General features: G+C 44.4%; 1 protein-coding gene and 1 non-coding gene across 7 annotated transcripts in view; one reads left to right on the top strand and one right to left on the bottom strand.

Moving 5' to 3' along the window:
- Positions 1-11904, top strand: part of Mapk9 (mitogen-activated protein kinase 9) — a 49102-nt gene extending 37198 nt beyond the window's left edge. For 4 of the 6 annotated variants that reach the window (XM_004836741.4, XM_004836742.4, XM_021242605.2 and 1 more), the window contains 5 exons: positions 3871-4053; positions 5145-5269; positions 6243-6306; positions 7283-7354; positions 8820-11904. In XM_004836741.4, the coding sequence (XP_004836798.1) occupies positions 3871-4053; positions 5145-5269; positions 6243-6306; positions 7283-7354; positions 8820-8962 (587 nt within the window). In that variant the 3' untranslated portion in view covers positions 8963-11904. Of the gene's footprint in view, positions 1-3870; positions 4054-5144; positions 5270-6242; positions 6307-7282; positions 7355-8814 lie in introns of all 6 variants that reach the window. The other 2 variants (XM_004836746.4, XM_087195010.1) reach the window with 1 other exon arrangement.
- A 9334-nt stretch (positions 11905-21238) lies between these two features.
- On the bottom strand, positions 21239-21345 carry LOC147823042 (U6 spliceosomal RNA). Its single transcript, XR_015444905.1, has one exon. It is a non-coding gene; the product is annotated as a U6 spliceosomal RNA (small nuclear RNA).
- Between the last annotated feature and the right edge of the window lie 1678 nt (positions 21346-23023).

Raw genomic sequence — 23023 nt, 5'->3', positions numbered from 1 at the left:
TGTGTGTGTCAAATTAATATCGCAAGCCAGCTGGCTCACTTAGCTACCTGTGACGATACTGTTCAGACCTAAAGTTATGTGAAATCAATTATGTTAGCTGTTAATTTTATCAAAAATACTGGACATACAGAAGAAATTATTTACTCTTTGATAAATGTGTTCTGATACTTCAGTGAGAATACCATTTTATAATTTAGTTCATTCTGTTAGAAAGGTGCCATCTAAATATGATTTAATGACTTAATCAGTATATTTTATTAGTTATTGGTATATCTTATTTTCCCCCAGAGTAAGAACTGAAGCACATTGTGTGAAACCCACATGGAAATCGTTCAAATGAAAATTTTGTGAGGAACAATTTGTTACTCCCCTGATATTTTATACATTTTTTAAAAAATTTGTGTCGAGGGTGATTTTATGACACACACTGGAGAAGTTAAATAAAAAATGCAAAAAATTAACTCATGTTGTGGTCAACAAATATATTGATGCTATAGTAGAAAGGAGGATAAGTAACATGAAAGTTATAACACCTTCATTCCTCATAGTCATTCTTCCATCCTTAATATTTTTTACCCCTAACATGGTTCTTCACATAAACCCTTTTCATTTGTATTCTAACCTCTTAATATTTTCATAAGTCTTTGATTTTGTTTTTTGTTATAAAAGTTTAAAATGGTCTTTATCTGTGAGCAGGTTGATGGTTGCGTTTAAAGGAAATTAAGGTCTATAGTCAGAGTTTTTTATGCATTTCATGAAAATTTAGTTTTTACAATTTTATGAAGTTAATTTTCTTACATAAATTCTTCACAACACAAACAGGATGAAAATACTTTATTATTGTCATTTCATTTACTTTCCTTTACATTTTCTACATCATAGATTATATATGTAAAGTTAAATCTAGCTTTTTTTTTTTTTGTGGGAGACAGGCGCTCACTATGTAGTTCAGGCTGGCCTTGCACCCACTGCGTAGCCTAGGCTGGCCTGGAACTCCCAGCAATCCTCCTGCCCCAGCGTCTGGAGTGCTGGGGTTATGGGCATGCGCCACCATGCCCAGCAAGCATCTTCTTTTGTCCTAATAAATTTTCTAGCAGTTTTCAATAGCCTTATCTCAGATTCACTTGTTTCAAAGTATAAATAAGGAGTCTTTATTTTGTAAAATACTCAATTTAAAAGGGAAAAGTTGGGATATTCTAAAGGTTATTTAGAAATATCTACTTAATGTTCTAAATACGTACTTAATGTTAAACACTAACTCATTTTGTGACTTTTCTTATTAATTTAAAAATAAATATTTTTCCCGAAAGTACAAAAGTGAAAAATGTGGGTACTTTTTGGTACATTTAATAGTTTAAAATTTCTACTTTATATAACATGTTGTAACATGAGTAATTAATGGTTTCTGTGTAAGGTGACCTAATGTTATTCTCAAAATTCACACAGAGACCAACATCATTTTTCTAAAGAAAGTTTTGACAACTTCTTCAGACATTACACTGAAACTTTAGAAGATGGGAAAGGGTTCCAGAAGCCAGGCTGAGGTTCTCAGAGATGTCCTTTAGATTTGCAGCCCTGGGTAGATAAAGAACTCCTGTCCCCACTCTGGCCTGTGAGAGAGAAAACTTTAGCAAGGCCACCCTTAGACCAAGTTCAGACTTTTCCTGTGGTGGCTGTGTATCCTTGAGAAACTCAGGGCCTCTCTGAACCCTGTACAATGAGGAACCAGTGGTCTGCCCCAGGGTTGTGGGAGAAAGGACAGTGGTATCTGCATACACCCTATGCCCGCCAGGCTCGGCATGACCTTTCCACCCTGCTCTCCTGCAATGTAAGAATGGCCCCATTACACGAATGCAGCAGTGGTTATTGAGCACCCGCCAAGTCTAGCCTCCTGGTCTGGCTTAGGCTTTAAAAAGTCCACTGCAGCAGCTGAGGTGAGGGTGCCAACCAAGGGAGCAGACGCAGGAACCACTGCTGTCCAGTGGGAGACGGCAGAGGCTCATTCCATGCTAGGGGGAACACAGGCGGAGAACAGGGTCTGAACTTTGCGTCTGCCTTCAGGGAGCCTTGTGGGGATTTGGAGACCTCAGTACAAATGCCAAGTGTAAGATTCAGGGAAGGGGGCTGGGATGGAGAAGTGAACTTGGGGGTCATTGGTCTGTCAAGAGAACGGAAGCCTTGAGCTGGTCGTGAGTGCTTGGACAGGCAGGAAATGACCGAGGACAGCACTGACCATCAGATGTCGTGGTGGCCACTGGCAGCGTAGATGGGCGGTTTTTGTGAAGTTATAGGGAGAAAGTCCAATGAGAGTCTGTTGAAGAGAGAATGAGAGGCTGGAACTTGGAAACACAAGTATAGATAGCTCTACAGGAATTTTGCTGCGTACAAAGAAATGGAGTGATAACTAGTAGGGATTGGGAGTTGTCAAAGGGAAGTGGCTGCTGTGTTGGCACAGAAGAATGCACCATGTTTGAAGCTGATGGGGCGTCCTGTAGAGAGCACCGCGCTGGTGCTGTAGGAGTAAGAGTTGAGGTCACAGGGCCTCCTCCTTGAGCGGGGGACAGTACAGCTGGGTGGCTTGGCTTCCGCCGGAAGCACCGAGTGTAAGCGGGACACGGGTGCTGGTGTGAGCGCGTTGCAGGGCCTGTGGGGCTCTTCATGGTGAGGCGTAGGCATGCGTAAGACGTGCTGAAAGTGTGTGAGGAGAGGTCAGTGTGATTTAGGGTCACATTTTGGCAAAATAGGTAAATAAAATGCATGCATCATTCTGACTGGGCAAACTCTTCAAAACAGAAGTAAAGGAGAATGGCTAGTGATTTGAATCTGCCGTTTCCTGAGCGGGTCTTCTGAAGCGTGACGTTTTGGAAGAACTGACCTCATGTGTCTGGGCCCGCGGTCATTTCACAGGAGTGTAAGTTCATTTTCCCCAGACATGCCCCACTTGGTCACTGCGAGCTGCTGTTCGCATGGTTTTTCCCAGCGTACGTTATCTTGCGTAGCTGTTTATAGTTTCGGCATGACTTTCCTTCCACTCACATTACCCCAGTCGTGCCAAGCCTTCTCGTGTGGGGTAGGCAAAACTGGTATGACTGACACTGTGTGGAGGAGGAAGTTGCCCCCAAGAAAGACTGACTTCCCTTACACCTTAGGAGTAGTTAGTGCAGGTTTCTAACCCGTGTTATGTCTTTGAAAGGAAATAAAATACATTGCTGTATGTTATAGGGAAGGTTGGAATAAGTTAACGCCAAGTAGAACAGAAAGGCATCAGAGCTGTCACTGCTTAGTTGAAAGCAGTTTTCAGGAAGCATTATGCTCCCGTGAGGGGACTAGGCCACAGGGGAGAAAGGCCAGAGCGCAGATTCCTGCCCTGTGCTCACCATGCCATCCTGGCCAGGCTGACCCACAGGGCTTTGCTGGCCCAGCTGTAAAATGAGGTGGTCACATAGTTCTCTTGAGTTCCTCTGTCCTTTAGAGAGCTATGAATCTTTAGCAGCTTTAGAAGAAAAATTGATTTCAATTTGCTTTAAAAAATGGTTTTTTTTAATTTCACATCTGATCATTTCTGTCATAGGTTTGTTTCCCTCATAATTTTATTTTGAACTAGAATAGGAAGGCATATAGACCTCATTGTGTTGATTTAATAAATTGTGGTTATAGTTTATGAAGATACAGAGTCTAAAAGTTTTTTAAAGTAATTAATTTGGAAACCCAAACCTTACTTGAATATTATTTCAGAATGCTGTAGCTGACTCAGTGGGGTAGGTCACTTATTTCCCCATAAGTATAAACATAATTTTTCTTCAAATGATGCTATTATATGTAATATAAATATAGGCATTTCAGTTGTATTTTCCTCAAGAGAACTCTTAGATATTGATCAGTGGAATAAAGTTATTGAGCAACTGGGAACACCATCAGCAGAGTTCATGAAGAAACTTCAGCCAACTGTGAGAAATTATGTAGAAAATCGACCAAAGTATCCTGGAATCAAATTTGAAGAACTCTTTCCAGATTGGATATTCCCATCAGAATCCGATCGAGACAAAATAAAAAGTAAGATATCCTTTTATTCTAATACTTGTTTTTATAATCCAGGTGACACTTCTCTTTTTTTCATGTATATATTCTAAAATTTATAAACATTATAAAATAACTGAAACCCTGAAATAAAGTCAATTATAGGCTAGAAGGCTGAGGTATGACGGCATCGTGAAGAGAAAATTTAAAGTCTTGCCCTCAATACAACAATTTAACTGAAGTCTTTGGCCAAAACTGAGATACTCAGAGCAGTCCTAAAGACTTGAATTACACTATCAGCAATTAGAATTTTTAAAAAATTTCAGGTATAAAGAGTTAGGGACTATATGATAGTAGTTCATTTTTAAAAAGGTCCTCCCTGCCCTTCTGCACCCTTTACTAAAATGTGATTGTGTGATGAAAAAAGAATAGATTTATTTCCCACCACATCAAGGTAAGCTGTACCTTCATCAGAAAAGCCCCGGTCTGTCCTTTGCTGTGAAGTTAATTGCCAGAACCCAGCTATGCCTCATATTTAACTAAGTTATTAAATTTATTGGGGCTTTTCCTAACTGCTAATCTCTAAATTAAAACAAAAAGTGTATGCTGCCTACAGTGTGCACAGGTAGGCAAAGGAGAGATGTCTGTGAAGTGTGTTATGCTGTGGGGTGTGAGATTATTGTGTGGTTTGGAAAGTCTGTTCTGATTTGATTTTCATGTGACATGATAAGTGCTCCCCCATGCTTCCTGGCCACACTCGGCTGCACCACCCTGAGCTCAGCACCTGGCCACTTCCTGCCATGTCTTCTGAGCCTGCAGCTCTGCCTGGCCACTGGTCTAAGGCTGCCTGCCTGGTGCCTTCCACCCACACACCGGACCCATGGTGCCCTGATCCCTTCTCATATTCAGGGCACGAAACCACAGTTGAAAGCCTGGTTTGGCGTAAGAGTGGCCATTCATCTTTCTCTTAAAAGTTGTAAGACTCTCGATCTGGAAACTATCAAATATTTCTCCAAGTTAATTTGTCTTTGTTCTATTTGTGCTATCACATGTAGTTCTTTATTGTAGTTTTCTTTGTTTCAGATCAGCAGCATTAGTGTATTAATCTAGCATTTGTTTTCACCTAGCGAGTCAAGCCAGAGATCTGTTATCAAAAATGTTAGTGATCGATCCCGACAAGCGGATCTCTGTGGACGAAGCCTTGCGTCACCCCTACATTACTGTGTGGTATGACCCTGCTGAAGCAGAAGCGGTGAGTGTTGATTTGGAAAGGCTTCATTTGTACAGGCAGTGGCCACTTTCCTTGCTCTTCTGTTAGCCTTAATGGCTACATAAGGATAGCAAGTTGTCCATTTTAGGGCTGCTAATTCCAAAAAAGGCTAAGAGCTGAGGCCTGGGTCCATACTCTTTTTGAGGGACTTGCTTTTGGGGCTGAGCTCAGAGGACCTCCACAGTGAACATGCTAATGCTGTGGAGATATAATTGCCTTCATTTACACCAATGCTAATTTACTAAGCATCTATTCTGTGCCTGGCCCTGTGGCAGGGCTTTGGTTATATCCTCTTATGTAGGCCCCCAGGCAGAGAGGCTAAGCGACTTGCTGGAAGTCACAGATTTGTTTATCCTTCTCCAAGGCATCCCAGCCTCCCTGTTCCCTTGCTGTGTTGGGCGCTTGTATGAATAACATTAGCTGAACGTGAAATAGTACAGCAACGTGCTTGCTATACCATGGGTGAAACACATTTTATGTCTCAGCTACAGATTTGACCACCATTTTAAATGTTGTTTGATATCAAAAGAATGGGATTTATAAGCAGCCTTTCAGAACAGTCCATTTATGAGCTGGGGATTGGGCCTGGAAGCCTGAAGTGTGTTATGATATTGTGCCTCACACGGCTCTCACACAGTGCCTGCTCCAGCGGTCTCCAGGGAGCACTCTGTGAGGACTAGTTTTGTAATTATATTGGTCAGATGTCTGTAATGTCTTGAGGTCGTGTGATTATTAAGAGGATTTTTACTAATAGCTCTCTTTTGGGGGGTTAAGTTTTCCTTATTTTGATTCTGAAGCTGATGCCGTGTCACACTGATGATAAAAATCTTTAATAAACCAAGTGTTAAGAAAACTAAATCCTTTAGTACACTAGAAATTTTCCAAGTAATGTTACCTTTACTTCATGCTTCATTATTCTTTGAAATATTGACTTCACATATTGTTTAATATTTAGCCACCACCTCAGATTTACGATGCCCAGTTGGAAGAAAGAGAACATGCAATTGAAGAGTGGAAAGGTAAAGGCAGCTTGATTTGATCCTTCCGAAGGGCATTTCTTACAATCATGCAAAGCAGAGCCTGTTCGTTCTTTTAACACCTGCCCTTCCAGAGCAGGTAGCAGGCACTGCCGCGCCCGTACTCTCTCCCCGGTCCGGGAGAGAAAGAACTGGAGATAATGGTGTTAGAAAGCGCCATGTCTGAATCCAGACTGTTTGATTCAGGGTGGAATAGAAGGGCTTTTCATGTGATTTTACACTATCAAATACTGGTAACCAATTTGTTGTTCTTGTCAGTGAAAGTTGAGGGAAACTGATATTGAAGGCGAGATAAGACTTAAATATGTGGATTCATTTCTGCCCAGTCTAGAGGAGCTTATAGCCCATATGTGAGTGCTGGTCCCACTTGAAGAACCACAAATAATCATGGAAGGAATACATTTCAGATGGCTTTGAATCTGAATTTTTTTTTTTTTGGTACCGGGGATCAAACTCAGGACCTTACATTTTCGAGGCAGGCAGTGGAACCACTGGGCTAAATCCCTGGCCCTCAGATGGCTTTGAGATACCTAGTTCCTTAAAATATTTCAGAAAGCCACTCTGTTTCTGTTTCCTCTGTGTGTGTGTGTGTGTGTGTGTGTGTGTGAGTGTGTGTGAGAAATCTCTACGTGGATTTAGAATAACCCTACATTTTTTGGATGCTTAATAGTTTCATTGAAAGACTAGGGATATAGCTCAGTTGTAGAGCTCTTGCCTAGCATGTATAAGATCCTGGGTACAATTCATAGCACTGCAAAAAAAAGAAAGAAAGAAAAGATATAATGGATCAAAATACAGGTGTTTTGGTCCAGGTAGACTGTAGTAATAAATTTTTTGTGTATCACAATTTAAAATAACACATCACCGTGCCCTTAGAATGTTTCCAGTTAGTTTGGAAGCAGAGTTTAGAGATGCAAAGAAACTGACAAAGTATTTTAATGTACATTTCTGTTTGAAGAACTAATTTACAAAGAAGTAATGGACTGGGAAGAAAGAAGCAAGAATGGCGTTGTAAAAGATCAACCTTCAGGTTGGTGATTGCTTTAATCATGTGATTATATATTATTTTCTTTGCCTCTTGAACTTTTATCAATGGCAGCAGTGTGTTAAATACCTGCGTGAATGGATCAGAAAGTTGATGATGTGAAATGGCCTCTCCTTTTTTACTTGTCCTGGTGGTTTCGTGGTGGCAGCAGCTAACATTTCACTGATGTTCCAGTAACTACACTTTAAAAATTCTTGTTTCATCCTTGGAACAACTGCTGTCAGCTCCATTTATAGAAGAGGAAATTGAACTTCAAGCTTTTTCAGTAAGCAAGACCCTCTTTATACTGGTTCCCATCCAGTTTTGTTTTGTTTTTTTCAAAAAAGAACATTAATACACACCAAGGTAAAATGGAATTTGGTTTTCTGTTGAGAAAATTATTATAATTCTCCCATTTTTAAAGTGGACGTACTCAGGGGTAGAAGCCCATGACTAGACCATCACGTCCTGCTGAGAGACAGTACTCTAGTATTAGTGGTGTTAACATCTATCTTTGGGTTACTAAAGGAGACTCTTCAGTTATGTGTATTTTCTCACTCCTGCTTGAAATCATACTCATGTAAAGACACAGAGCTTACTTCTTAGTCTTTATTTTTGTATTCAAGAACCTGTGTCAGCATCTGGAGATTATATAACTTAAGCAGGAATTTAGGTACTTCTTTTAAGCAAGTACAAATTTAAAACTGCAAGCATTGATCCGTGAGAGCTTGAAAGTTTTATTTTTGCTCAAACCAGACTAAAATGTGGATAATAGGAAATGGGATAGCTTCATTTGTCTTCAAAGATTAAAATGTCAGTTTTCTGGGTTCATAAAACAAAACTTAAATGTGTAAGTTTTTCCTTTTTTGGTGTACAGTCTTTATTTCAGAAAGTATTTTTTTTTCCTTTTTTTTCTTTTTCGGTACTGGGGATCGAACTTGGGTCCTTGTGCTTGTGCAGCAGGCGGTGAAACCACTGAGCTCAATCCTCGGCCCTCAGAAAGTATTTTTGTCCAAAATATTATTTTGAATGTTGATAGTTTTCACCCCTAAATGTAGCACTTATATTAGAGTAGATATATATGATGACACTTGAATCCTATTTAGGCTTTAGGTTCTTGTGATACTGTTAGGATAAATTCAGCAATGTCATTTCAAAGGCCTGTTTGAAATCAGCAGGTATTTTTAAAAGTAACTAACGTGATTGATTGTATGTGACCATAAACATGCCTAGCCATGGGGTAGAGAAGGAGCGTGTCACAGAGATAGACCTAGGATGATTTGCAGTACCAGACCTGAAGACAGACTCAAGGAAGAGTTCCAGACACTCAGTTGACTGCCCTCTTGCTTGTACTAATAGGACTAGGAGACTGCAAACCAACAGAGCCAAGAAGTGGCCAAAATCCTTTTTTACCTGCGTTTGCAGCCATGTCGTGCCTCAGATTTTATTCTATTTGGTTTTCTTAGCACAGATGCAGCAGTAAGTAGCAACGCCACTCCTTCTCAGTCGTCCTCTATCAATGACATTTCATCCATGTCCACTGAGCAGACACTGGCCTCAGACACAGACAGCAGTCTTGATGCCTCCACAGGACCCCTCGAAGGCTGTCGATGATAAGTTGGAAAGAGCAGAGCTGTTATCAGCAAAGGAACTCTCACTTTCACGATCCTGAAATGTGTGAAAGTCGATGGAACCAAATAGAAAAGCCCGGTGTTCTGCATGTAAGAAACACGATGCCTTGCCCCTACTCAGTTCCAATAGGATTGCCTGCTTAGATTATAAGATGAAGCAGATTATGTCTGAAGAAAAAAAACCGAAGCCACACTTTAGAGATTTTGTTCAAGATCATTTCAGGTGAGCAATTAGAATAGATGAAGTTCTCACAAGTTGTATGGTAACAGTGGTGGCAGTTTCCCATCATGCGTAACTGTTGGGTCTTTCATGCATGCGACCTCAAATGCTTGCTTGGACTTGCCCACCTAGCACTTTGGAAATCCGTGTTTATAAACCAAATAATCTTCCAGTTAGTGTTGCTTCTAGAATGATCTCTTTATCCTCTGAGTCAATTTTTTGTCTGTCAAGAAAAAATGGATTTATGTGTATTAATTGGCCACCATCATATTATATATCTTACCCTCTTTAAGAGATGGTATGATTTATTCTATCTTTTGTATTTCAGAAGGAATATAATTAAATCTATTTAATAAATAAAAATACAGCTTTTCTTAAATTTGTGATGTTTTGAACTGAGAATTATCACTGCTAAAACCAAGACATTTATGCGGGCACTGTTTCCTCTAAATAGTCTGGGACGACTGTACATCAGCTTTACTGCATGATAACATTTTCAGTTCTGTTTTATGCTGCTTGAGAGGTGTGCACCTTTGAATTCCTGTCTACCTTACGTCTTTTTTCTTGGTCTTCTGGACTCCTGATTAATTTAAAATGCTATCTAGAACTTCACCTTCTTCATCAGATGCACAACACACCATCTCAGTAATATGCTGGCAAATAGATTTCTGAATTTTTGGCCTACTGTTAGAGTAGAGCTTCATAAAATGGTGTCTCAAGATCATTGCAGTCCTTTACCAAAGTGCTTCCTGTGCCAGAGCCCAGCCTGTCCTTTTCACTCCCGTCATTCAAGGTGAAATACAAGGTGATTTCACAAAGCATCATTTTCCTTTGCCAACGTCACATTGTGGCTCAGTTTTTTCTTCGCTGAAAGAAGCTGGGTCAGTCCCCCTTCATCTGCTTTAGAAGCCGGGCCGACTCAGAATGCCATTTGCTGCTGTTGTTTTCCATCTTAAAGAGACATTTCTTTTTCTGAAGGAAAAGCCAGGAATGTTCTGGGAAAACTCTTCAGAGGAATATGGGGAAATACCGTAGAAAGTAGTGATTCACTGTTGAATATTTTCTGATTTAAAACTGCTCACCTGAATTGATACTTTCAGACTTCCTGATATGTAAATGATTAAAAATTCTTTAAGATACTGAGTATTGCGTGTTACTGCAGAAATGGAATTATGATTATCACATTTTGTCTGTCTGTGCTCAGAATGTTGAGCTTACTTTGTTACCAATTCGTATCTTGTGTTTAATTGCTTTGGAAGCTATTTGGTCAGCATTCTGTAGAATGTCTTGAAGAGGAGCTTTGATAAGGAAGTTTATTATAATAAGTACATGATCTGCAGTATATGATTCCCATGTACCAGCTGTATCTTAATGGTTGGTCTTACCACTGGAAACTGGAGCCCTGGATGAACAAAATTCATCTTGAAATAAGAAAGAGTTTTATATTGTGTAATTTAGACACTTTCAAGTACAAAATGGAAATGCTAACTTGGATGGAGGCAGAAGAAACACTTGTTACATAGTTTTGGATTACTCAAATCAGGAGGCCTGCTTTTACAGTTAAGAACGTTTTCACTATACATACATAAACTTCTTACAATGGCCTTCTCTCTAATACATGTTCTTTTAAAAGACTTCACTAAATCTATCTTTAAAAAGAAAAAAAAGCAAAGAAAAGAGAGAGTTTAAACTGCATTGTCTGCTCTACGCGGGGTAGAGGCATGCTGATGCTGAGGCTGGGCAGGTCCCACTTGCCAGGCGACATCTGTGAGCGGAGCAGGAGCCCCAGCAGAGTGGCTTTCTGCGCACCTGTTCCTCTGCACATCCGGCAGACCTTTGTCACAGATGAAGCCCGTGCTTGTGTGGACAGGGGCTCCTGCCAGGACCCTCTCCCATCAGGCAGAGGCACTGCAGCCAGGACAGGCACAGAGCTCTGTAGAAATACCTCACCCCAATTTGAGGGCCCGCCCTCCCGAGCCAAGACTAGCCAGGGTCCTGGTGCAACATAGCGGTTCAAGCTGATCTCTGTGGATAAATGCTGATGTTGGATAAAGAACTGAAAAATGTGCTCAACTTTTTCATCTTTTCTATTTTATTTTTGTAATTTATATTGTACACAACCCTGGAAGTAACTATTTTGGACTTGTATTTTTATAAACCAGGTAATTTCTGATTATCCTGGAATTTGGGCTGGGTTTGTTTCTTTTGTTGGCTTAGTTTTTAGTCGAAGGGAAGTGACTGCCTCCGCTGTGTCTGGGTCTCAGTTTCTCGTGCAGGTTCCCAAGGGCAGGCAGAACCCCGTCAGGGGAGGAGAGCAGCCAAGAAACACTGGCTGTACAGCGTCCAATGGCTTTGGGCCTAAAGATGGAGCCAGGCCTTATCTTTGGAACATGAAACTCAGACCCTGAAAGGAGAAAGCCCTCTGCAGGGGCCCTTGCTGACACCCAGGGGCCATTTCTGAAAGACTGAGTAGGACAGTGGTTTAACGGACTGAATGCTGTGTACATCCTGACAACAATGTATGAGTTCACCGGTTGATTTCTGATGTAACTCCTCTGGTATTTCACGCGGATAGTAAATACAGGTGTGACCTTTCAGAGTGCATATCTCAACAGTAACATTGCCTAATGTTTTATAATAAAATATATTGTGTGTGTTTTGATTGGTGAAAAATAATACAGACTACATTTTAAAAGAGAAATGTATATAGCTTGTCCAAATTTGTGTGTTTTTAAGTGTTGTTTGAATGTATCTGTCTACATCGCTTTCTCTGATTAGTCTTAACAGGAAGATGGGTAGATGTTGGAGTGTCATGATTTCAGTCAAAATTCGCAAGCACTTTCAAATTGAAAGACAAGAATATTTCTCTGTTACTTCTCTTACTGAAAATACTCTGTACATTTCTGAATCTTAAGTTTGCAAGCAAAGGTGGTAAGTTTTGAGTTTGAAGCCATGCAAGTCTAAAAGGGAATACTTATTGATGTCATTGTTTTCAAGGTGTAACCGGGAGAATCTGCCAATCTGTCCTTACTTACATTACTTAAAATCACTGACAGTGATGGTGTGCTGTGGTTTTTTGCATGGGACAATCTGCTGTACCTTGCTTGTCGTTTGGAGCAATTGAGAATGTTTGATGCTTAGGTCCCCTGGCACAGCGAGGCCCTCCACGGTTCGTTTGGTTTTCTCTGCTTGAGGGAACCAGAACCACTCCAGATAGATGAGTACCCATTTATCTTTAAAGGCCCCTAGATTAGGAAGACCCTTGACATCTGTCTGGCTCCCTTTCTCTGTCTTACCGCCTCTCACCTTCAATGTAGACAGCACCCAAATACCTTGTATTTATTGCCTGCAGCGGTACGTGTAGATGGTGTGGAGGTCTTTGGGGCTAATATCCCAAAGGCACATTGTGCTGAGCTGCTCCGTGTCGCTCCGAAGATTCTGTGAGGAGGCATGTGAATTTAGGTACAAGGGTCCCTGAAAATAAGGCAGTCGTTTGATGTGTTTCATTTTTATTCAGGAAAATCAGCAACAAAACTGGTAATAGGAGTGACAGAGTAGTCAGTCACATCTCCTTGCAGCTGAATGTGACCGTGGTTTATGAGGAATGTGTCTGTCACTGCCATTGGGTAGGAACGAGCTACATGTCTTCGAGGCCCCAGGACTGCCTGCTCCTCCACCGTTTGAAAGACCAAGGATTTGGGGCCCGAGGGGTCATTCTGTCCTTTGTCTTGGTGTTTAGGAATGGGAGGGGGCATCCAGAGTCATTCCACCAAATCCCACCCCAGTAGCTTGAGGAGGCTGTAGCTCAGGAGAGGGGTACACCTTGCCTGGCAAGAGGAAGTGAAGTTTGTTCTTCCCTACAGGCCTCTGCATGTTCTCACAAGTCTTTCTTCACTCTCTTCTATTCAGAAATACCTTTGAGGTTCCATTGGAAACTTCTCCCTAGAAAAATAGCGTGAACACAAATCTTGGCAGACTTGAGCAGAATCCTGGACCCAGTGGATCCCGCCTTAAGTCCCTCTAGATGCAGCTTTAGATGCTTCGTGCTCCCAGGGAACCAGAGTCTGCCACCTGCTCTCTGCCTAGCTCCAGCACTTTAACCCCAGGCCCTGAGTGTAAATATAGAAGTCACTCTGAGTTCTGGCAGTGGTCAGTGTTCTCGTGTGACAGAAAGGATGCAGGGACTTGGTTCCAGTGAAATGACTTTCCGCTGTCCACCAGGGCCTCTCTGCATGTGGTTCAGGCTGGCCTTGAACTCACTATAGCAAGCTCTAGAAGGATACCCACTCTGCTGAGGAGGTTGGAGATGAGATGAGAGGGAAACCGAAGGGAGGGAGAGAAGGCTGAGGGCTCAGGCCAGGTGTCGGAGAGTCAGGGAGACAGATACCGAACATTTTAAGAAACTAATAGAGAAAATTAAAATTCATCCCTTGAGCTAAAAGGAAAGGAAGGAAAAATATGGTGAATAAAAAAATGAAATAAAGGCATAAATAAGTCCTAATATACCAGTAATTAAAATAAATGTAAATACATTTATCAAGTAGATTTACACTTACCAAACACTTCAAGGGCCGGGGATTTAGCTCAGTGGTTCTGCTGCCTGCCTCGCAAGCGCAAGGTCCCGAGTTCGATCTCCGGTACCAAAAAAAAATTAGTTACAGGTATTACCAATATATGTATTGTGTGTGTGTGTGTGTGTGTGTGTGTGAATAGCTGACAGTACCGTGAGGCGAAACAAAAAAATTTAAATGTACACTTTGAAGTTTGAATGCACTCCTCTCAAAAGCCAAGTCAAATAGGTGAAAAGTGAACAAAGACCTAGAAGATTGGAATTCCATCTTGGTTCATAGGGCTCATAGGGAATATCGTACCCAATAGGAAAATTACTTTGGACCATACCTGGAACTGAAAGGAAAGTTAACTATGTAGCAGTCCACAGAGGCGGCCACAGTAAATTCCAAAGGCAGCGTCACAGGACTTGTTTTTCTATAGTAATGTAATAAAATTCAAAATAAATTTGAAAAGATCTTACACCAGGACATTAAGCTATTGTTTAATCATAATCAAACTAGGTAAAAGGAAATCATGAAGAAAACTATGAGATTCCTAAAAGTGCATAGCCTCAAAGAACACGGAGCACCAAATTTGGTAGGACCCATGTAGGGCTTATATACATTTGTCAAAAATGACTAATTTCAAAAAGTGAGTTCACCATTCAACTCTGGAGATGGACAAAACTGCAATAGAACAAGCCTAAAGTAACAAAAGGAGGAAAACTAAAGAGCAGGGATCAAGAAAAATCAGCAACAAAACCAAAACAAAGCAAAAATGCAAAGAAAAAATTAGTAAAACCAAAAGATTAATAAGACAGACAAATTTCTGGCAATAAAGAACAAGAAAAAATGTAAATGCAAAGTGGAAAAGAGAAATAACTGTAGACATAAAAGAAAATTTCACAATAATCTAACAAATGTGATAATCTGCACCAAGCAAATAGATTTCTGTAGAGATGCTAAGTACCAAAATTTGCTCAAGAAGAACACCTAAGCACACCATGCATACCAACCATTTACTCTCTAGGAGCCCAGCATTGTTATTCTCTTACAGTTGGGAAGACAGGCAGGAAGAGAACATGAGCTCCCATAGCCAGGATGTACAGTTGGAGTCTGGGGCCAGGGGACCTGGGCCGCTCTCCACGGTCCTAGCTTCTGTGTGATGCACAGGGACTCCAGAACACTTGAGACCATGACTCGAAGAAAGTGACATGACCCCAGGGATTCTCCAAGACAACCAATCTAACAGTCGGTTTTCACTAAAGTTTTAAAGCTGCCCAGCTTAGTTCATGAGGCTCATTTCATTTGGACTCCCAAATTGGATAAAGACTAATCAAGAGGATTATATGCCCTTTGGGTAGATGTAAACTGAATTCATCACTGTATGGTTCATTCCAGAATGCTAGAGTGACACAGTAGTTCCAACAGATGGCCAATTTTTGTTTTTTAAAAACTGTGTCAGAAAACACTGCATAGAAAAGAGCTTCCTTTGGGGCATTGCTGGTCCTGTTAGGGAAACAATGAGAGGAGGCAGCAAATGTCAAAGCTTCCTCATGGTCACCGGGAGAGGGTGCACTAAAATCTTACAGGTCATCCTGGAAGAAGGCAAAAATTAGTAGTAAGGAGATGAGGCTGCCACAGCTCCCTACATGCACACAGACACACGTGTGTACAAGCATGCATGTAGAGGTAGCACGGGACCTCTTTTTTTTTTCTTTTCTTTTTGATACCAGAAATCGAACTCAGGACCTTGTACTTGCAAGGCAGGCACTGGAACCACTGAGCTAAATCTCTGGCCCTCGCCTGCCTTCTCTGCACAATCAAAATGGACCCCTCTTCAGAGCTGTGACCATGACTACAACTGGGAAATGATGTTTCCCCACTTTGTGCCATGTGTTTATTCATTTCCAACAAATGTGCACTGAGCATCTCAGTTCCAGAACCTGAGCTGGACACCATGCTGTACACAAGACACACAGTCCTTGCCTTTCGGGACTTCCAGACTTCATGTCATTCAACACTTCATGGCCATGGTCAGATAATTAAGCCAGCATTAGCGGATGTAACCAAATAACCACATGAATCTAGCCTCAGCCTCAGCTGCAGTAGGAGCTGAGTCAGATGGTGGAAGTAAGCTGTGTAACAGGGTCACACCCGGTCCAGAAAGTGAGTGAGACTTCCCTGAGGAAGTGGTAGCTGAGCTGACTGCGAAAAACAAGAAGTTCCACAGGGAAAGACCCCTCATGTTGACTCCATCACTGAGAAATACCTCGGCTTGTCTCCTTCACCCTCTCCCCATCCAGTCCTCCAGTGTGGACATGGCTGTTCTGGCCTCCTGGGATGCAGCTCTGACCATGTCATCGCCCCACAGAGAACCACCCTGGGCCCTCTGCAGCTCATGGGTGTGCCTCAGACTTGGACGTCTCCCTGCCACGACACCCACATGCACGCCTCCGACACCATCGAGGTTGCCAGCTATCATAGTTAGGACGCTGAGATCCCTGAGACCATCTTCTGTGCTTTTTCACTGGAGGATTCTGAAAAATGGAAGGCTGGTGATCCATGTTGACACTGTGTTGGGGTACTACCTCTGAGGCAAGTGATGTCCTGGATTCCATTTCCTGTCTTACACACATCTTTTTTACTCTTCCTGGGCTTTCTTTTATTACACTTTCATTTTTATTTGTACTTTTGCTTTCATTTTTCAAAGTCTATATATGGTTTTATATTCTTGAGTACAACCAAGCCACAGTAGACATGGTGAGAGTGATCATCAATCTCTTTCTTGGATGACAGTTCCTTTCTAAGTCAAAGAAACATTTAGGACTGGGCAGGATGGCATTGCCCACAGTCCCAGCACTCTGGGGAGCTGAGGCAGGAAGACTGCAAGTTTGAACCCAGCCTGGGCAACTTAGCAACCTAGTGAGACCCGGTCTCAAAAAATAAAAAGGACTGGGGATGTAGTGCAAAGGCCCAGTAAAAAAATAAAAAGAGAAAGAAGAGAAAAAAGATAGTGAGGAAGGAAGGGAGAGACAGAAGATTGATTTAGGGGCTGGGACTGTAATTCAGTGCTAGGTCACTTGTATAACATGCTTAAGGCCCTGAGCTCAATCCCCAATTCTGCAAAAAGAAATATTTGACTCACACATGATTACAATCACTTAGTTTCAACTTATTACAAACTACATTATATCAAATGCCTGCTATCAGTGGTGGGAGGCTCTTTTTAAACTTGTCTAAAATGTAATATTCATACAGAAATTGGACAGACTCTAAGTGGTCAGCTCAATAAGTGGTCAGTTTTGTTTTGTTTTTGTTTTGTTTTTTGGTACTGGGGATCAAACTCAGGACCTTGTGCTTGTGAAGCAGGCACTGGAACCAATGAGCTAAATCCCTGGCCCAAGTGGTTGGTTTTATAAGTGGAACACACCTGTATCGACAGTACCTACCACCCACATCCCGAGGTGAAACACGACATTCACCCCAGAAGCCCTTTATGTCCTTTTCAGTCACAGCCCCCAGGGGTAACCATTCTCTGGTTTCTAACAACTTAGATCAGCTTTGCTTGGTTCTGTGCTTTGTGTTACTAGAATGCTGCGATGGGTACTCTTGTCTCTGGGTCTCTCCGGGTTATTGGACAGAGTTGTAATTAATTTCCTCTTGTTGCCATTTAGGATACCATAATTCACTTATCCATTCCCCTGCTGATAGGTGTTTGGGTTGTTTCCAGTTTGAGGCCATTGCAGATAGTGGCACCGTAAGCATTTTATGTCTTTGGTTGTGCCTTTCGCTGAGAGTGGAATGCTGACTCAAGGGATATGGTCAGCTTAGTGGCGTATTAGCCTTTTTGTTGCTGCCATAACAAATTACAAGAAGTGTAATGAGTGGTTAAAACAAAAGCTTTATCATCTGACAAGTCTGTGGCTCAGAAGTCCAGGTTGGCTCAAGTAGTCTGTGCTCCAGGCTCATGAGGCAGTGTCAGCTGGCTGGAGTCTTCTGGGGATGTGCTAGGAGGAATTGGCGTCCTTCAGTCTCCTTCATTAAATTAAAATGGCCAGTGCCATATCATTCAAACTTGCCAAATTCATTGAGAGCAAGAGACAGGAAGGGGTCATGAGATATTTATCTCCTTTATCCCTTAGGGTCACAGTGGGGGCATGAGACAAGGAGAGGTAGGACAGGTACGTACTTGACTGGTCCATCCATCATAAGATGCATTTCAGCTCTCTCATCTTCGAGGATCTCCTTCTGGACACCCCACTCCTGGTATCAGGTTGTGCCTCCAGGCAAGGGCTAGTCAGGAAAACAGGAACCACTCTAGGTATTGCAAAAATTGAATAGTTGGACTTTGATAAACAGGTGTTGGAAGACTCAAAAAAACCACAAAACTGTAAGAGGCAGCTACCACACACCGGAGGATGAGGAGTAAAGGGAGCGTCTGGGCTTACAGAGTCGAAAAGTTCAGAGGAGGCGCCCTGAGGATGGGCACCAGCCTGTGAAGAAGGTGGCATGCCCAGGCTGTGGTGCTCCTGTGAAGCTGTTTTCGGAGAATGGAATGAAGCTGAGTGTGGAGCCAGCCACGGTTGCAGGAAGGGCCACTGCTGTAGTGCCACCATCAGGACATGGCCAAGACAGGATGGAGCTCACGATTTCCTGGTCTCCTAGAAGCTCCCATGGTAGAGCCAACACAGAGCTGGCCGCGTATGAAGAAATGTGTAGTGCCTCCACCCCAGGTGGGGTTTGGAGCCCAGAGTCAGCAGCATGTTAACCGGCACAAGGAAACCGAGTCTTTCTCCCCTTTGCCTGGCTTTGTTCTCCTCTCACTTCCTCTTCAGGTTGGGACCTACCAGACTCAAACACCAAGAGGGCGAGAAGCCACATAGGCACGTGCTCAGCAGCACTCCATAGCTGGCGGCACTCTGGCTGGCGCGTGCGTGCGTGGGACTTGCTCACACATGGGAGTTGGCCACAGTGCTCCAGAGATGTCTTTGCCCAGCCTGTCTCCCTGGTCTCTCCAAGTAGTTCCCAGACTCCACCCAAAGGTGCTTCAAGGGAAAGTGCTCCTTCCCTCTTCAGCCCAAAGCTGCTACACAGTTAACAGAGCCCAGTACAAAATGGAAAGGTGCCTGAGAAACAGTTAAGGTACTAAAATATGAATCTCTCAATCTCTCTCACTCTCTCTCTCTCTCTCTCTCTCTCTCTCCCCTCGTCCTGGTGTTTTTGTTTGTTTTTATGGTGCTGAGGATTGAACACAGTGCCTTTGCAGTGAGCTGTGTCCCCGGCCTTTTAAATTTGGTTTTTAAATTTTGAGATAAAGTCTCATTAAGTTCCCCAGGCTGGGCTCAAACATTCCACCCTCTGCCTATAGGCCTGTGCTACCATGCCTGACTCTGGTGGGATTTTTTTGGGTTTTTTCAAGACATTATGTTATTTTAAGTGAAAAAAATCCCTAAAATTTGAGATCATTGCCACAAGCTTTAGTGTTCATCTTTATATTGTTCAATGCCATCTTTTTTTTTTTCCTTTGGTACCAGGGATCAAACTCAGGACCTTGCGCTTATGAGGCAGGTGCCAGAACCACTGAGCTAAATCACCGGCCCTATTCAATGTCTTCTTGAAATGCAAATATAAGAACATTTAACTCCTCTATAGTCACTGAAATTACAAATTTGTGTTTTGTGCCTTATACATGCATATGTATTTTGTTCTTACCAGTAGGAATGCTGCACAAGAGCAGCTCAGCCGTCTGCACTTCGCTTGTTGGAACACACACCCTGCCGCACTCTTTGGCTGCTGCTCCGTAAGGAAGGTCTCGGGAAAAGGCACTGTTATGGCCCCATACTTCCCTTTCCTTCTCTGTCACCAGCTCCAACCTAACTTGTTGACTGATGTGAGGAAGTAACTGAGGTAAGAAAGGCACGCTTGGCTTACCTGGTCAGCCCTATTTTCTTGAAGATCTCTAATGCATGGCCTCTCGGGCTGTTAGGGCCCCACTGAGTCAGCTTAGTCACCTTGTACTGACCTTGAGTCTGACGGACCAGGCACTGTGGCTTTCCTGAATCCTGTGCTCCGGGGGCCCTGCACACCCTAAAGGTGGCCGGGGGCCAAGGAGTGGAGGTGGACACAGACTGAAGGTCTCTCCTCCACACATGCATCCCTGTCCATGGGGCTTCGCCTAGGAGACGCCAGTCCTGGCTGGTGCACATAATCCAGCACTCTGGGACGTTGAGCCAGGAAAACTGAGAGTTGGAGCCTAGTGTGGGCAACCTAGTGACTTAGTAAGACTCTGTCTCAAGAAAAAAAGGGGAGGGGTATAGCTCAGTGAGAAGGCTGCGAGATCAATCCCTAGGACAGACGAGGTTAGGGTTGCGGGGATTTCAAGATGGCAATAGCAGAGCAGAAAACCACATCCAAGCTGCCCAGGCAGCCTGTGCAGCCGGCCCTGCGTCAGCCCCAGACTTCTGCAGCCCACCGTGGCTTCTCAGGCTCTTCTGCACGTGTGGCCTGGGTGTGCTCCATCAGAAACCCTGACCCGCAGTGCATCGTGCGTCTGCTCTCCATGGCCACTGTCACGCTCAGAGGTATGCGGTCAGCACTCTCCAGGCCTCCTCCCGCAGGCTCATGTGCACAGGCTGGGCACCCTTGTCTTCTCCCACAAGAGTGTGGGTGGCAAACTGCTGCTGCCCGGTCTTTGGCACACTTGCTATCTCCAGGCCATCTGGGAGAAGTGGCAAATCCACCCATAAAGTACAGGACGGAAATGGTTGAGCCCCTGGATCCCAAACTTGGCTGGGCCAGAACTGCTCACAACATTTGCTAAAATTCAGAATCCGAGGCCCCGCCCAAACCCTCTGCGTCTGAGGTTAGGCAATTCTTGCCCATCCTCCCCAGTGGGTGGGAAGCATGGTGGATCCAGACATTAGCCAAGGCCATGGCCCTGGCCGTGCTGGGTCCCTGCCCTCTGTGAGCCCCTCCTGTGGAATGATGTTTGTTTCCTGTTGTTCCTGCTGCACAGGTCCACAAACTTGGCTCAAAACAGCACAGGTGCAGTATCTTACAGTTCTGCGGGCCAGAGTTTAGCATGGGTTCCATGGGGCCCAAAGCCAGACGCCAGAGGGATGGCTCCTTCCGGAAGCTCTGGAGAGAATCTGCGTCTCTGCTGAGGCCCGTTCCTCGAGGCCCCTTGTGCTCCTGGACCCAGGCCCCTCCTGCCGTCAAGGCCAGACCTGCTTCCACCGTCACGTCTTCCCTGGCTCTCTTCTGCCTCCCTCCTCTGCATTTAAGGACCCATGTGGCTCCGTTACGCTCACTATGATAAAGCAAAATGATATCCCCGCCTCAAGATCCTTGGCCTCATCACGAACCTACCAAGACCCTTCTGCCATGGAAAGTTACAGTCACGGGTTCCGGGGATGAGGAAGTAGACATTTTGGGGGTCGTTCTGCCTATCCCAGATGGGGATGACAACCTCATATCCCCCTTTTTAAAAAAGATGAAATGCTTCACGAATTTGGGTGTCATCCTTGCGCAGGGGCCATGCTAATCTTCTGTGTACTGTTCCAATTTTAGTATATGTGCTGCTGAAGCGAGCACACCTCATAGCCCTTCAAATTGGCATTTCTGGACGCTTACCTCATCTTTAGCCTGAATCAGCATCACTTGAGCCATTTGTTACAAATGCACCCAAACGTGAGTCCTGATGGGGCGCTTGGAGTGCTGTCTCTCTAGTGTTCCAGGGGCCTTCTATACATGCTGCACTGGACAGCCCTCCTAGATGAGACCTTGGGAGTGACAGCCTGGGTATGCTCTGTAAGGTAGGGAAGGCTTACGCCACCTGTCCCCACCTGAACCCGCTGGGCTGCCCATGTGGCCACTTGCCCCAAGCTTCACAGGCAGGGCCTCCAAGAGGTGTCTCCCATGCCTGCAGATTTCAGCTCTGCTGCACGCTGCCCTCAGGACCCAGCGAAGGCTCCTCTGAAGCTAAATCTGTGCTCTGGGACACTTGTAGACCAGCAATGAAAGCAGCCACTCTGCTAGCAGCATGGGAACCCAGGGCTGCTGCCGTGGCACGAGGTGGGGACAATGTCTAGGACTCAGAGGGCACCGGTATCTCTGTGCCCATGTCCAGTTATAGCCACCTTTGGGCAAGCTCAGTACCAGCCTGACAAAGACAGTAACTGGGGGTCCGACCCCATGGCCAACCCCGGGTATGCCACTTGTTCTGCAGGAAGTGCTGTGTGTGGCTTTGGGGACCAGGAGGGGTACTAGAGGAGAGAGATGACCTGGGGTGTCTTGTGGCAGGCAAGGCTTTCGCTCTGCACCATAAACCCACAGGCCTGGGTTCAGCCTAGCTGGGTGCACGGCCCCAGGCTATCCACAGAGAGGCCACCGCAGGCTCCTGTGTTGCTGCCTCAGGACTGTGCCTCTGGCCATGGAAGCCCATGCAGCCCACATGCGAGCAGGAAGTGTGAGGGGAGGGAGAACACTGCCCAGTGGGGGACTCTGAAGATTCCTCTGGACCGTTCCCCAGAAGCTCTCCAACGGGCTGTGTCTGCTGTTGGTCATGATGGGAACCACCCTAATGCCTGCCTTTCTCAGGCGCTCCCTCCTTCACTCTGTCTGCTCCCTTCCCAGCTCCCTGGGATCTGCTTCCCATCAACAGCCTGCAGCCTCACTGCTGGCTCTGCTGGGGTCCCATCTGTGACACCTTCTCACATCCGCGGCCAGCCGTGTGTGGTCTCGTGTCGGTGCTGGTGCTGGGGACCCAGGTCAGTCCACACCCACATGCACCCCACACACGCTCACCACACTCAGACACCACAGTGCACCACACACCTCAGTCGTGTGCTGCGTGCACATGCCCCATGCAGTGCCTGGGACACCACCCCATGTGCATCCCCTCACACGTGTGTGCCCACACTGGACATGCACACACATGCTCACTGCACCTCTTTCAGAGCATGTGGGTAAGCAGGGCACTGGTCTATGAGCAGGGATGGTTGTTCCCCTGCCCAGTGCCTTGCTGTATATTGCCCGTGTAGTAACTTTGGAGAGCACTCACCAGACCCAAGAATGCAGTTTCTGGGCTGTGCCAATAACGTACATTGGCTGGAGCCCAAAGTTCTGTCTTTCTTGTTCTCAGATTTTGTTGGTAATTCTGCCGGGCAGCCTCACTGCTATCAGACTCCCTGGGTCACCTGCTGTTCCTGCACCAAGGGTTGGGGGCCGCTGAGGATGCTCAGTCTCCTGCACTGTGTTTCCAGCTGCTGGA

Source organism: Heterocephalus glaber, unplaced genomic scaffold, assembly GCF_053883595.1.
Source record: "Heterocephalus glaber isolate CG9 unplaced genomic scaffold, H.glaber_assembly_v1.0 deba00001606, whole genome shotgun sequence".
Lineage (NCBI taxonomy): Eukaryota > Metazoa > Chordata > Mammalia > Rodentia > Bathyergidae > Heterocephalus > Heterocephalus glaber.
Note: the sequence above shows the minus strand (reverse complement) of the source record. Positions and strands in the feature narration are given on the sequence as shown.